This window comes from Adiantum capillus-veneris, chromosome 27 (assembly GCF_014529385.1).
Source record: "Adiantum capillus-veneris isolate H3 chromosome 27, ASM1452938v2, whole genome shotgun sequence".
Lineage (NCBI taxonomy): Eukaryota > Viridiplantae > Streptophyta > Polypodiopsida > Polypodiales > Pteridaceae > Adiantum > Adiantum capillus-veneris.
This window is the reverse complement of record NC_140957.1, coordinates 13971192-13987486: the sequence shown is the minus strand read 5'-3', so window position 1 is coordinate 13987486 and position 16295 is coordinate 13971192. Positions and strand designations below refer to the sequence as shown.

Here is a 16295-nt window from a genome sequence, read left to right as displayed (position 1 = left end):
CTTTGAAACCCTAAAAAACAGTGGAAACCCTCTAAAAAACAGCAAAAAACAGTGACCAAGCCCTAAAAAAATAGCAGAAAAACAGTTCCAAAACCCTAAAAACAGCAAAAAAAACAGTGACAAAACCTTAAAACAGACAAAAAAACAATTTCGAAACCCTAAAACAGTGAGAGAGAGAGAGAGAGAGAGAGAGATTACAGTTGCATATCTTATTTTGCAGAACAACAGAGAGTACATTTTCATACATTTTACCTTTTCAATCTCCCTCTTCAAAATGTGGCACTAGTATGTAAAGATTTTCACAACCAACCAATAAGTTTTTTCCCTCCATAAAAAACGAATTAATAGAATAAATTTGGAGTTTTCATTAGCTCAAAATGGTCAAGCAATGCTATGGCAGGCCAAAATGTAAAATTTCATCATAGAAGAATTAGCAATTAAACTTGTTGCTGTGAAAATTGAAAAGCTTGATATCTGCTCACTTTTTCCCATTGCCTGTCATATGTAATACCTGGCACCTCAGCTACATTCATCAGCCTAGTCCCTGCTCTTCTCTCAGCAACCTCCTTTCAGTGACTCCCTATGCTGAAGCTTCAAGCAATATAGGCCTTCTTGTTTTCACTGCTGCACTAATTTTTTGGGTGCTAGGCAGAAATTATGCACCCACCATCAGCCAACTTCCCAGATACAGAAAGTAAATACTGACCCCAAAGCTTTGCAATCCCTCCTAACTGAACAGTAGAAGAATCCTCGAAGGTAAATGCTATCATGCTGTTTGATATCCAACTGTCATATGCAGCATCCACAAGCATACGCATATTCACAAGGAGTTTAGCATATGCATAAGCATCAGTCAATTTCATATCATTCTAAGGAGAAGTTTTAGTAGGCTGTATAATATGCACAGGAAGTTTTGTGCATTCACTTAGCAAACCCAGCACTCTAAGTCAAAAATCCAGAATGGGCATGCCCCAACTCCATAAAATACCTTTTAACCACCGTGCCAAGTCTCCATATATGAGCTTGGCAAGTCATGCAGACGCGCAAAAGATAATTCAAGAATTAAAAGCAGTGAAGCAGTTTGATTGGCCGAAGGACAAGATCGCAGCCTAAAAGGGAACCGTCTAAAAAATGTAACCATCTTGCACTTTCTTGTGCATTGGCTTTGTGCCTGCATGCATCAAATAGATCCACACAATACAACAGTGTTGTAAGAATTCTCTAGTCATCAGAAAGAAGATTCTTCGAACAACAATTTGGTACAAGATATCATCCCTTTTTCTATCAAACAGATACATACCAAATCTCTGAAGACGTGAACACAAACACATCTAAGCAGAGGTTCACAGGACAGAGTAGCTTCTAACATTTTTCACAGGTTTGGGATACAAGGGGATCCAAAGAGATGCAATACCTTTGCAGCTGCTCACTCTGAATCCTATTTTCGAAAAAACAGTGACATTCAAAACTCCAAGTAGTAAGGGCTTGCAGAAATAAAGAACATTCTGTGTGCACACTCCTTTATGTAATTTAACCGTGCTTATCAGCAGAAACATATTCACTCATGGAGCAGTGATGACACTAGTGACCGGCAGAAAATAACAATACCCTATACACATGCTGGATTGAAAAGGACTGGAACCTTTCTTTAAGCTTCATAGCCTCAGAAAACGATGCTGAAAGATTTGGACTATTGACCTTCCACCTTCCCATCACCTGCACTTGACATTTTGAACACCTTGAATCTTTGCAAGTGGAAAACACAATATACCAATGCCTGTGAAATGCATCACATTCTTCACCTGACAGCAAACAAGTTTAGAATCTCCTTGTGCTTTTATACGGCGTATGCCTCTATCCAAAGCTTCTTGCAAGCCCATAATAAGTGCCCGATATTCTGCAAAATTGCATGTGGCGACGCCAACCCCTTTCGTGAGCTGACAAAGCTGCATAAGTTCAAAGGTCGGAAATGCTGGCTTTAAATATTTATATTTGGTATAAACAACTAGAAAATAACGAGGTTCATGCTGAAGTTTGTAACACACCACAGTACCATCTGGGTTCTTTAAAATGGCTCCTGCTCCAGATTTGCCGGGGTTACCTTTTGATGCACCATCAAATTCAAGGCTATATAAATCCTGCCATGACTAGCACGCCATCAATTACTGCTGTGGTAACTATTGTGTGTGAAAAGAAAAGCAGAAGATTATGCATCATTTGGCATGCATGAGTGAAAGAACGGTACCCTGACAAAGCCATCCCATTTTGGTCAGAAAAGCTCCAAGATTTAAAGACCAGACAAATATAATGACAAAATAAAGGCCCCTTGTACTTAGAACTCATTTTTAAGGCGTGTCAAGCTGCAGGCAACTAAAAGTGCACTTACGGCCAGGACGCACCAGCAAACAAGCCCGAAGAAAAAGACTAAGCAATTTGGCAAAACATACAAGCTTTTCAAGGGTAAAACATCACTAAACATAAAGTAACACAGGTAAAACATACAGGACATGGAGGCATCATGCTTATTCTTTTGTCAGCACAAGTACGAGCGCAATTGAAAAAAATTATAAAGACAACTGTTTTTTTACAAATGCTTGGGCAGGTAGAAACCTCTCCCTTCACAAAAACAATAAAAATTAAACAAAGTTTCAAGCATTGGTCTACAATCTTAGGCACAAAAATAGCATAAGTTACATACTTGCAACAAGAATGCAATAAGGCATATATGGTGCACCTGATTATGGATGCTGATAGCTGGTTGCTGACATTTTGTAACTAGCTTCTTACTCCGCTGTCTTCTAGTTGTTTCATCCATGTCACATAAAAACCTGCAGTAAAAAGCAAATCGTGGTGGCTCAAATAGCCAACTGACCTTGCTACTGAAAGATCATAAATGTCTGTCAACTGAGATATTCACAACATTTCAATGCATGCACAGCGGTGCCAGTTTGAGCATGTGGAAATGCATATCCACATATTGATCAAGAAAAAATTTGCACAAGAGTCATCCATAGTCACAGGAAAATGGTTCCCCGTTTCCTATTCATTCTTATCAAGGTACTGCTGTGGCATAAAGCGAACCTTGAGCTTGTCTCGAAAGTCGACCCAACTAAAAGAGAGTGGTCTGCCTACTTCAGCCTGCTCAAGGTGCACGGCCATTTGTGCCTCTTGCAAGGCTTGATACGTCATACCACTTAATGGAAAAATACAAGGCAGCTGTCAAAACTTTACTATTACTGCTTTTCTTGGTAGTAGCAAAGTAAGCGTTAATTTGATGCAACCAAGAGTAAATCACACATGCATCCCAACTTACCATCGTACTTACTGAAAGGAAACTTTTCTGTGACTAGATTGTTGGAGTCATCGTCTCTACCTCTAGCCGGCCACTTTGGGAGGATCGCCCTTCGAAGAGAGCAATTATTCCTCCATGCATTGGTCTTGTCACAAACTGTTGACGTGTCAAACGCTGAAGACGGACTCCCTAAGCCTAACCCTAGCCAACCTGCACATCTTGGCCAAGGGGCCTAAACCCTAACTGAAGAAGAAGCAGAAGAAGACCTACCAACTTATTGAAGATGGCCGAGGGGTCTAAAGGGTTAGGATTAAAATCCTAACCCTGTTCAACTTAACAGGTGCCGGCCGAGGGGCCTAAAACCATTAAAATCAGCCAGCAGCCCCAAATTGCGTGGAGATGATGACATAGCTGCAATGTAAGGACCAGCCTGCGTTTTGCAGAAACACATGCTGACGTGGCAGTGCTGTACGAACAGCCCCATGGGCAGTAGCTTTTAGATCTAGAGATTTTAGAAGTCATGCTTTTCATGTAACTGCTTTTGGACGGGCCTAGGGCCTTTAAATAGGCCTAGGGCTCTCTCAGGCATTCTACCGCGTGGAGAAGTGGAGCAAAGCTCTCAAAGCTTGTACTTTGTGGAAGCAATATAAAGAAATATTGAAAGGGGGGGCGCCAGTGTTTGGGGCCAGTGCCACCTAGAAGTGGAACTCCGCCACTCCGTGTGTCATGTGGATTCTCTCTTTCTTTCTTTTCAGTTGTTTGAGGTGCTAAACTTCTCTCTCAGTCTGTTCTTTTGAGTTGGCACATGGTGCCGTCGCATCGAAGGTCTCACAGAGCCTCACGCTCTAGCTCCATAGCTGCCCTCTTTTCTTCAGCTGCTATGCGTTGAGCTTCGCGTTCGCTCTCATGCTCCCTCTCTAAAGCCATTCTTTCCCTTCAATTGCAAGCATGTTAGCCTCCTTTTCCGTGTCTATTGCGGCCTGCTAAACCTCCTTTCCCATTTCTACAGCAGCTTGCTGAGCCTCCTTTTCCCATTTGGCTTTGGCCCACTGAGCCTCCTTTTGCCTTTCGACTTCAGCTCGCTGAGCCTTCTCCGTATCGTTTGTACACGAGGCAATCTTTCAGAGCTAGCCACTCTCAGGAGGTGATAGACCCTCTGTGTGCACATCTGGTGAGAGGCCTTCGCCTTTTTGGAGTGTGTTTTGCATGCTAGGTCTAGAGAAGAGCAGAGAATTTATTTTTTCTTAGCATGTGCTGATTATGCCATTGCCTTTGGTGGTCGTCCACCTTCGCTTGCTGGCCATTTATGCGCAGCAGAATGCCCTTGTGTACAGTGGGCTTCCTTGGGTGCCAAATCGGTACTACAGGTGGTCTGTGCAGGTGCAGTGCAGCTGGTACCCAGCTGCAGCACGGCATGTTCGCACAGATGCAATGAACAGACCTGCCTGTGCAGGAGCAACATACAGAATAGGACTGCGCAGGTGCAGCAAACAAAGCTGGTCTGCGCAGCACTGCAGGTACAGCACAAGTTTGCACAGATGTAGCACACAAGCTTGGTCAGCGCAGGAGCAGCATACAGATCAAGACTGCACAGGTGCAGCGTAGCTGGTGCGTAGGTGGAGCAACGCTGGTTTGCGTGGATGTAGCACATAGCAGCCCCACGTGAGTACATCAAGGACGGCAACACCTGCTAGCCATGGGAAGTGACATGGGCGACAGCTTGGATGCTGGTACCTTGAAAAGCAGGATCTTCACATAAAAAAGAGACGTGCAGCAAGTATATGCCAACGATTACGAAAAAAGAACCGTCAAGGCAAATCTTCACAGGATTCCTCGGCACGCGTCGTGAAGTTGAAGGGGATGGTTGGCGTCGGGCGACGCGGCAGGCAAACCAGGAGCGCGTGAGCAGGTGTCGGGCGAGACGGTGTGCTTTTCATTATTTACTTGGTGAGCCAAAGGCTCTTTTCCGCCTATCTGATCGCACAGGCCACCACGTGGCAACTTTTCACTGGCACGCTAGCAAAAAGCTCAAAAACCTGGCCTGGTCCCCGCTTAATAATAATAAAAAACGCCGCCTGGTCTCACAAAAACGCCGCAAGTACAGCGTTGCAGGTTCTCCAGAAGCAGTTCGCACACAGACTCCAGTGCAGTTCGCAGCCCACAAGCAGCTTGGACAGCTCGCAGGTTTGGTGATTCGACTCCAGATTATGCCAATTGGTCATTGATTGAAATCTGATATAGTAGAACAGACCTCTGCCATGGCTTGATCGCACGAAATATTTGATCTTTGAGAGTATATCTTCTGTTTCGCACGAATAACTCCACTGGAAGCGATCATCATAGTATGCAAGTAACTCCACTGGTTTCAGAGGTGAGACCTACATGCTACCAATTGTTGGCGCTTGGGCATAAGGAGAAATATAGCCGCAGGGAATGTTGATGGGAGTAGGAGCGACAAGTTTGAGAGCGGGGGAGCCAACCAGCCGGGTATGGGGGAAGCTATGGCGGAAGCTCCATGTGTAGTTTTGGTGAGCCCAAGGCTCTCTTTGCCCTATCCGCAAGCACAGGCCACCACGCGGCACGATTTATTTTTTTTTCAAAAAAAAAAACTAGTGATACTGTGAAACCGAAACGAAACGAAAAGCAACGCCATGAAAAGCTTATTTTTGGCGTTGATCATTGATGGCCTACGTAAATTGCCACTTGATTTCCCTTTATCGCTCGAGCAGGTTAGCCATCAGCCCTCATCCCAACGTAAATCAACCCTCAACCTGCAAGGTCCTATGGTTGCAGATCAAGTTGCAAGCTCGAAGTGCCGATAGTGTGGTGCATGCTCGGGATAAGCTTGTTGAGCAAATTAGGCCGATTAACATGTTGTGAAAACAGATCAAGAGGTATGGGTTCAGGTCGTATCCAAATGTAATCACCTATGCTTGCATCTTTAACGTATGTGGCAATTTGGAAAACTCCCAAGAAGAGCACGGACAGGAAGCTCTGGGCTGTTTTCATCAGATGAAAAGTAAGGGGATTTCACCGTATTCCCATCAAGGACAGGGACAGGAAGCTATGGGATGTTTTTATCAGATGCAAAGCGAGGGCATTTCTCCATATGTAACCACCTATGCTTGCATCTACACATGTTTAGGGAGTACATTGGTGAGTATGTATGCCAAATGTGGTACCCTCACGAAAGTACAAGAATTACTTTATGGGCTTCCTTTCCAAAATGTCATTACTTCGAACGCCTTGATTGCATGATATGCTCAACATGGCTCTAGCAAGGAAGCACACTGGATGCAAAGGAAAGGCCTCTCTCCAAATGTAACTACGGCCTTACACAAGTCATTGACATGGGTAAGAGAATTCACAGTGAGAATGCTAGCCGGTCTGCTGTCACGCGTCCCGAGGAGTGGGGATGGGACGGAGCTCAAATGGATTTTTAGTGTAAAAAAGAGGATGTATATTTATCTCTTAATGGGTGTTTTGTGTCTGGCAGGGAGGACATATATTCACAATAGTGGACATTTCAATTGCACAAGCGGACTCCATCTCGACAACACTACAAGGTTCGTTATCTGTACCCAACACCCCATGACTACGCGTTTGCTTGGCTCAACACATAAACGCTACGGGGCAGGGCACGGCTTCCGTTTCTTATAATTTTTGGAGAGACCACAGTGCCAACTCTCCACCATACTTTTGTATGGCACCTCTGCATGACGTGCACTGTATACTTTGCAGTTTTAGTTTGTGGTGTTTCATTGCAAGAGGATATGTTTAACTATTCACATTGCTTTTTTGTAGCTTGAATCAAACATTGTTCTTCGACTTGCACAATTGGATGACATTCGTACATGATTATCAGGTCAGTAGTATAGTTCGATTTTTATACTCTATTTATGGTTTCTATATTTTTTGAGTTTGTGAAAGCTTCAGTTTAGCCATATGTTTTCCTCACGAGTGCATGCTCAATTTCGATTATCGTATCTATTTACCAAATAGACATACATTTCTTTTCGCACAGTTTGGTAATTCAACCTATATATTGTAATAAAGGAAAATTGACTACGATTGATTGAGATAAGATGGGTGTTCAAAGATGGTTCCACGGTTTAGAGACTAAACGGTCTCAATATTACTAGATTGAATGGTGCAATCTGCAAACAACTACCAAACTAGGTTAACTTGCAACCCTTTTGCTCTATTCAATTACCCTCTTTAGTAGCCCAATGTCCTATATGGAGCACTATGGGACACAACTTGCTTCTTTCCAATGCTCATCAAGTCTCAAACTGAGCTATTATTGGTGCTTATCAATTGGTTCTACTCATTTTCTTGAGTCACCACAACAAAACCCAAGGCGACAGCAATCACAACCAGCTAACCAACTAACCAATTGCGCTCCAAAATCTATCAGATTATGTGCGGCAAAGGCCCACCAAGCAAGACTAGTTTTATTGCATAGGTTAGCGTTCGGGAGCAACTCAACTGCTTGCTTGAGTGGTTACGGGAGGCTGCGTAAGGTTGATGTTTCAGCTACTCTAGACCCGAATCCGATATTTCCCTTTTAAAGAGCAATCCCCTGAGAGGTAAGCGACCAATCCCCTGGGAGGAATCTCTGAATGAATTGAATAAAATCAATGTGAGCAAGTATGTTGGCGTGGGGGGGGCAATCAAATCAAATCGGGAATGAGAAGGAATCAACTCGGATACGGACGAGGGTGGAAATTGAAGAAGACTTTGTCGAGCGATCCGGCAGTCAGACCAGAAGGGTGTGTGGATGAGCTGGCGGACAAGGGAGCGGGCCGCACAGAAGCTGAGGGTGATGAGCAGACAGAGAAGAAGCACACAGAGGCTGAGCTGCTGAGGGTATAAAGGCAGAGGAAGAGGTGGGGCAGAGGCTTGGTGGAGGAAAAGGGGGTGGGGTGAGCTGCAGAAGTGCCGCAAGCCCGCGGGGTGAAAAGCGGGGGGGGGGGGGGGGGGGGGGGTTGGTTGTTGGGATTTTTTTAAATTAAATATGAACGTATGTCGGCATGCGAGCGCGACTGTGGTTGTGGTCTACAGCAGTTCATAAAGCGGCGATAGCTACTCCACGCCCATGTTCGACTCTCCCACCCCATTTTAGAGGGCGACCCTCTATTGAGGGGTATGAGTTGCTAAGGTAAGGTTGGATTCTGAGGAGTCTTGGGACGAATAAATAAAACAGTGTGAGCTAGTAGTATTAGAAGTATGCCGCATAGCCTAACTTGGCCTCAATTATTTAAAAGTGTGAAACAACTCACTCCTTTAAAAAACCCCTCTTTAAAAAAATTTAAAAAAAGACCAATGAAGTGTTGAACCCTTATCTTAGCCAATAAAGTGTTAAACCCTTATCTTGGTCAATAAAGTGTGAAACCCTTAGCTTGGCCATTTCTAGGGAAGCTTCTATAGGCGGCCATCCGTCCCGCTTCTCTCTATTTAGCCACGTTGACGCAAGCGGGTGTGACAATCTCTCTCTCTCTCTCTCTCTCTCTCTCTCTCTCTCTCTCTCTCTCTCTCTGCCCTGCGCTCGCGCTATCCCCCCCCCCCCCCCGCCCGCTGCTGCCCCCTACACTCCCACCTCCTCTCGCCCCCCGCTTCTGCCTCTGCGCTCCCGCTTCCACTCACCCCACACCCGCAGGTGAATCTCTCCCTCTCCCGCCTCGCACCCGCACCCCCTGCCCCTGCGCTCTCTCTCTCTCTCTCTCTCTCTCTCTCTCTCTCTCTCTCTCTCTCTCTCTCTCTCTCTCTCTCTCTCTCCTACCCCGTGCGCTGCCCCCCCCGCTCCCTCTCTCTATCGCGCTGCCTCTCTCTATGGCTATCGCTCCTTTCCCTCTCTCTATCGCGCTGCCTCTCTCTATCGCTATCGCTCCTTTTAATTTTTTAACCTACTAACTTAACTCTATTTTTTTTTAACTCTATCATTTTAGACTTTTAACTTTTAACTCTCTCGTGCTTCTCTCTCTCTCTCTCTCTCTCTCTCTCTCTCTCTCTCTCGTCCGTACTCTATCGCTGCCCCTCCCTTGCCATACCTCCTCGCGTTCCCCCACTCGCCCAGCTACCACGCCCGCTGCTAATGTGGATGCACACGTGCGCTTAGTGGCCCTTTTTCGGACGGCAATCAAGCATGAGGAAGCTGAATGATAAAGCCGACCCCCTAGAGGATGCCATTCAAAAGTGCAAAGAGGAAATGACGGAGACCATTACCAAGATGAACCGCAATCTCTTGGGCACAATAAACATGCTCGAAGGACGCGTGCCGATCCAAGAGAGCAAGATAAATACGCTGGAAGACCCGAGTGACGACTCAGGATGAAGAGATTGCGTCACTCAAGAAAGATCTCGCCGAAGCACGATCAAGAAACACACTGGAAGAGGGCGAACTGCAACCCTCAGTAATCAAAGAAATCAACACGATCAAGGAGCAAGTACGGGCCATCAAAGAGGGAGAAGAACAACACAAAGAAATGACGACTTCTTGGGTGGATGTTCTTACCAAAACTCAACAGAAGGCCGATGAAGCCGAGAAATGGATCAAGGTGGCCAAGAAAGGAAAAGGCAAGGAGATAAGGCCACGTCGACACCCACTATCATTAATCAGACACTAGAGGAGGAGCAAAGAAGACGGGTGCGCGCTTTACATGTGAGAATTTGCGGTCTTAAAGACAAAGGCAATGTGGACGAAGAGGTAAAAGAACTCATAGCCTTGATGGGGATTCATGAGCCGACGCGCACAAGAGCATGGAGAGTGGGCAACATAAAGAAAAATGGAACCAATGGGGAAACCTCAAAAGAAAGAGCACTCATCCTCCGTTTTCCCTCCATGGAAGCGAAGAAGTCCTTCTTGAAGAAAAGACCAACTCTTAAAGAGACGGGCATCTTTCTCGGGATGATCTCACCCTCTCATAGATCGCTCATATGCAAGAAGTAATGCCGGAGATTAGAGCAGCAAGGGGAAAAGGCAAGATTGTCTTTTACCGAGATGGAAGAGTGGTAAACCAGAGCGACGCTCCACATGACGGTGCGAGACTTATGGGACCACACTCAAAGTGGCTGCCTGGAACTGTAATGGATCTATGCGTCTTGATGTGGGTGCTTTTGAGGATAGCTTTACTGGAAGAGACATCATCTTTTACTCTGAGACACACTAGGCCCCTGGGCAATCCATGCCTCACATCAGTGGATACAGGTGGGAGACAGCTTACAGACAGGAGACACGCTCAGAGCACAGAGGACGGGGCTCAGGGGGAGTGGCAGTGTTATTTAGAGAGGATCTGCAGCCATTGATACATATAGCCCGCTAGGTACATGTGGGCGAGATTGAAAGCAGAGACAGGCAGATATCTCTACCTTGCTATTTGCTACTTTCCCCCGAGTACATCAGTTTATGCATCACCCAGAGGATAGTCCCCTTTCTCTATTTTGGATGATGACATATGGAAGTCCTCTAGAGATGGTGACATTATCATTCTAGGGGACTTCAAAGCTAGGACTGCCCATCACTAGACAGTGTTTTATGATACTTCACAGGAGATGCTAAGAGAGCTAGATGTTGTAGAGACGGGCCTGTCCAGACTATCACACGATGTGGAATATACTAAGTACCGGCGACACCTGATAGACATGGGCACCGCACATGGATTGGCCATCTTGAATGGCCTACAGAGATTTCCTGTTGCAGGAGGTTTCACATGCTTCCCACACAGACATGGAGCCAGCACAGTGGACTATGTCATGGCACAGTCGAATCTTATCTCTAGTATCCAGGATCTCACAGTTGGGCCCAGACCGGTCGGGGTGGTAGTGGATCATGCTCTGGTGTTGATGACCATCTCCTTCCAGTTCAGTGTAGCACACAGGCCACGGGTAGCAGCCCCTACTCGCTACACCTTCACACGGGAGACGGATTCTGTATACATAGACGGGATCTACAGACGCCTGTGCACTGAGGACCCGGGGCAACCTCTAGAGGAGCTAACTACTATACTGACAGACATTACATGATGTAGCAGCAGAGGCATACCCACACACCCAACCTGAGCAGAGACGCCGATCAGGGAGCATGCCTCAGAACAGCTGGTACGATGAGGAGTGCCGCCAGACTAGAGCCAGACTTCAGAGGGAGGTGCTTTTGGGGGACATCACTCACAGACAGTCACAGATTGACTTCCGACGCCTGGTGCGGCGGAAGAAGAGGGCTTTTTTGGCCCGACTCGAGCAAGATCTATATCAGCTATTCTTGAGTCAAGACTCGCGTGAGGCGTGGCAGCTCTTTCATGAGCAATCCCCCCCTCCCCCCGCTATTTCCTCCACAGAGACCTGGGGTCAGTACGCATCATCTTTGTACACAGTACCTGGACAGCCGCCCCTTCCCAACCCCCCCGATCCATGCCCACACACATGTGCTTTTTTCACCGTTGAGACGGTGAAGAAAGCTATTGACAGGATGAGGACTGGGAGAGCATATGATCATGATGGCTTAGTCGCTGAGCATTTCATGCATGCCAAAGACCTACTAGCAGAGCTTCTAGCAGTTATGTTTAACCGTGCCATGTGTGAGGGCCTACCGGACACTTGGAGCCTATCTACGATTGTACCCATTTTCAAGTCAGGAGACCCCATGGAGCCTAGGAATTATCGCACTATCATGATTGGACACACACTGGCACGGTTGTATGCATCCATTCTTGAGCAACAGCTGAGTAGATGGGCAGAGAGGGAAGGAATGCGTGCAGCTGGGCAGGCAGGGTTCAGGAGAGGCTTCTCTACTCTTGACCATATCTTGACACTCAAGGCCATCATCGAGGAGGGAAGATCTCATGGGAGACGGATCTATTGTAGCTTTGTGGACTTCCGCAAAGCTTTTGACACAGTACCCAGAGCTAGATTGATGCGCAGATTACAAGAAATGGGAGTACCCACAGAGCTCATTTGGGGGATCATGGCATTGTACAAATCAGTAGTAGGGCATGTACTCGCCCCTGAGGGACTTTCTACACCGGTTCACTCCACTATTGGGGTGAAGTAGGGCTGCCCGCTCTCTCCTACTCTTTTCGGTATGTATGTGGATGAGGTTTTTGACTACATTGAGAGCGATGGTGATAGAGGTGCACAGTTGGCAGGGACATGGATTCCACTTTTGTTATATGCTGACGATATAGTGTTGATCTCCGAATCTCCAAAGGGAATGCAACGTCAATTGGATCAGGAGGTCAGCACCTACATTCACATACGGCCAGGAGACTGTGGAGTACACAGATGCTTACACTTACCTTGGAGTGGTTTTTAGCGGACCTGCATTCTCACTCAGAAGAGCAGCAGAGACCAGACTGACTAGAGCCCACACAACATTGGGTAGATTGGAGAAGATGTGTTCGCAGGTTCAATTTCAGGAGCCCCGGACGAAGCTCTGGCTCTTTGACACTTTGGTGGCTTCGGCATTGCTCTATGGAGCTGAGATATGGGGACCTTCAATGGATCACCACGGGAGGCAGGGTCGCACAGATGGATGGGGGAACATGGAGAAACCTCTCGTCTCTATGATCTCGCGGCTCATTAGAGCCAAGGCATCACTACCACGGGCCATTATCCGAGCAGAGCTAGCGGGCCCCCCACTAGTGGTGGAGGCGCTCACCAGATCACTCTCCTTCATAAACCGCACATGGGAACTTCCTAGAGACAGATATGCTCGCATTGCACTTGAGTCCTTTAGACAGTTAGCCATGCAAGGAGATACAACATGCTGGTATGGGGAGATGGCATCATGGTTTCAGGTGCATGGGGTCAGCATAGACAGGCTGCCACCATTCGAGTACTCATTGGATGCACCATCTCTCACTCTTACACAGTCAGAGATCACCAAGCTCCTCCGCCAAGACCTGACCCAGCTAGACACCAGGAGGACATGGATACAACCAGCACAGGAATTGGGCACGAAGATGGCTTTCTACAGAGACCACCTTCTCCAGCTTACGCAGGATGGTTTTGTGACGAGACCCAGATACATGGACACCCACTTGTCTCATGGGATACGATGTGCTATTGGCCAGTTACGCACATCTTCTCACCAGCTGCGGATTGAGACTGGGAGATACAGCGGAATACCAGCAAAGGCCAGGACATGCCCCTTGTGTGACATGGAGCCTGAGAGACAGAGTTGCATTATACATGCCGCTGCCCCACCTACTACGAGATACGAGGCCGCTTCCATTGCTTGTTCAGAGAGGGTTTTGGACCACTCTCAAGAGTCATGGATACGAGGATCAGAGATGCCTGGGTTTGTTCTTGCTCGAGCTGCGCAGACACAGAGATAGCCTCATGAGTGGCGAGGCTAGCCAGTCTCAAAGACGGATCACAGACTTCTTCAGAGTAGACACGGGACAGCCGCAAGAGCCACTCCCACAGCAGAGCTCCCCCTCGTCTCACACCAGAGGCACACTGATCGACCGAGCAACTGAACTGGGGAAATCCAGGCGCCCACGACTGCGGAGGACAACACAGCATCGACGGAGGCTACGTCAGAAGATTCGGAGCACTCTGGCCAGGCATACACGACGCCCGGTCAGACTACTAACCATGGAGGAGATTGATGAGATCCGCCAACGACTGATGCTAGATCTCCTCTGATTCAGCCAAGCCGCCCATTTTTGCTTAGTTCACATCGACCAGTCTAGGATCCCATAGTATATATCTTTGTTTTGTACTGTTGTTATTTTGTTACTCTGACTTTGTATCAGATCCACCACCTTGTAACTTTCTGGTCTCATAGGTAACTATGGCCTTTTGAAGACGTTAATATAACATTTCATTTCATTTTCATTTCTCTCTCTCTCTCTCTCTCTCTCTCTCTCTCTCTCTCTCTCTCTTTTTTGGGAAAAGTCAGGGCTGTATATTACTGAGTACAATATAATCCCCAGCGGATGCCAAAATAGCCTATCACCTGGGGTGTATAAGCTGAATGTAAGGGTGAGAGCCACTAAAGTGACAACTCGACTAGAACAATCTCATGGTGGTCTGTGTGATGAGTGGAGGAGAAACCACCGAGGGGGGGCATAATGCCATGTAATCTGGCTACCTATAAGTGTGAAGAAGAGTGGGTATCGGGCCCAACGCCGAAGGAAGGCAAAGCGACGAGCCTCGGCTGCTCGAGATGTACCTAAGGAAGAATCCCACTGCCAAATCAGGGTGTGAATGATGTCAAGCCAAATGGTAGTGAGGGTATCCGGAAGGAGCTGTGGAGCCGCACTGAGAATGTGAAGACAACGAGCTCGCCAAACATTCCATAGTGTAATGCTAGTGATGACTGAAAAAACTTCATCACGTGTCTGAGGATCCCCCTGCCAAGCAATCTGTGGTAACATAGCCAAAGTCCCTCGCCGATAACCAGTCGAGGTAAGCATAAGAGCTGGATCTGTGTCTGAGCCCTCGTAGAAAAGATGCGGTCCGGGCATTGACATCAACCATGAGACAGATCCCCAAGTGAGGAATCCATGCTGAACACCCGCTCTGCTAAGTAAAAAGAAAACTGCTAGCCACACTACATGAGAAGTTGAGCGTGACCAAAGACAATGTGCAGGTGACTCAAGTAGTCGCAAAGGACAGCGAGTAAATAACGGATCATGACCCATAGTAGCTAGCCAAGTCCCAATTGGAAGTCCTGCATGTACAATCATCCACATGAAAAAAGAAATACGACGAGCCGCATGTAAATCCCAGATGGCTGACCAAAACTACTGTAGATAGGCATGGGAGAGACCTGAATGTAACCAGAAACGCATACGAGTGGGCTGCTCTGGGTGCTGTCTCATCGATGCTAATCTTCCAATTCTGACAGTGTACTCAAAGAATGATACAGGTGCACCGGTGGGGTTAGAGTGAGGCCAATGCCACTCAGACGCTGACTCTAAGTACTGACGCTCTAGACAACACATATTTAGCACTTGCAGAAAGACGACAGTCACTGAACATCCAAATCACATTCACATCACTACCTCCGTCGAGATCTTGGATGAGAATCGTGATCTAAAATAATGTCTTTAGCAATCAGATCCAGATCTTGGATGAGAATCATGATCTATGGTAATGTATTTAGCAATCACATCCAGATCTGTCACTGATCTCTAGCAGATGTCTTGATTGAATAAATCTTGTTACTATCATGTCCATATCATCTCTCTAGAGAAACAAGACCGAAATGTTACAGTCATTTCATCTTTTAAACATGCACTTAGACACGACTCACATGAGAGAGCACAAGTAAATTAGATTCATTTCGGGAATTCCCATGTCGAAGTACTTCTTCATACAGTCATATAGCAGAATACCCTCGGCCCGTCAGTATCCTTGAAATCCAAAAGAAAATCAGTGAGCTTGTGACAAAGGAGCAGAGTAACTCTCCCCTTGTGCAGTCCCATCTACACTAGATTAGACCCTACTGATCTCCGGGATCTCTCGGAATAGTTGAAGCTAGACCGAAAGCCTCAAAGGTAAAGTTCCAATATCGAGGAGTATCTATTAGGTTCTCCTCCTCCATCCACTTCGCATCCAATGCCGAATAGTTCTTGAATTTAACTAAGAACCTCTGTATCACTTTACCTTTCACTCTCCTTTCCTTGTGAGTCAATATTGTTCTGGAACAAGAATCTCCTCGCTCTCTTCCACTTCAGGTTGCTCCTCAGGCTCCCTGTCCACCGGCACCTCACCTTCGAAAGGTTTCAACAAACTCACATGAAATGCATTGTGAATCTTCCAAGTATCTGGCAACTTCAATTTGAAGGATACATCATTGATCTTCTATTGAATCTGGAAAGGGCCATAGTATCGCATACTTAGTTTAGGAAAAAGTTCCTCTTTGCCCTTTCATTCCGTAGGCGTGCCTTCTCAAGCCGTAAAAGCACCCAATCGCCTTCCTTCAGCTGCAAGTCGCATTGATGCTTGTTTGCTGCCTTCTTATGCAATGCTTGGGACTTCTCAAGAGCCTCACCCA

General features: G+C 46.7%; 1 protein-coding gene across 7 annotated transcripts in view; it reads right to left on the bottom strand.

Annotated features, from left to right (window-relative positions):
• Positions 1-16295, bottom strand: part of LOC147421532 (uncharacterized) — a 144810-nt gene that overhangs the window by 85038 nt on the left and 43477 nt on the right. For 6 of the 7 annotated variants that reach the window (XM_086502737.1, XM_086502739.1, XM_086502740.1 and 3 more), the window contains exons 2-5: positions 2735-2828; positions 2046-2138; positions 1803-1946; positions 1609-1716 (exon numbers count right to left, since the gene is read on the bottom strand). In XM_086502737.1, the coding sequence (XP_086358863.1) occupies positions 1609-1716; positions 1803-1946; positions 2046-2138; positions 2735-2815 (426 nt within the window). In that variant the 5' untranslated portion in view covers positions 2816-2828. Of the gene's footprint in view, positions 1-1608; positions 1717-1802; positions 1947-2045; positions 2139-2734; positions 2829-16295 lie in introns of those variants that run through there. The other variant, XM_086502741.1, reaches the window with a different exon arrangement.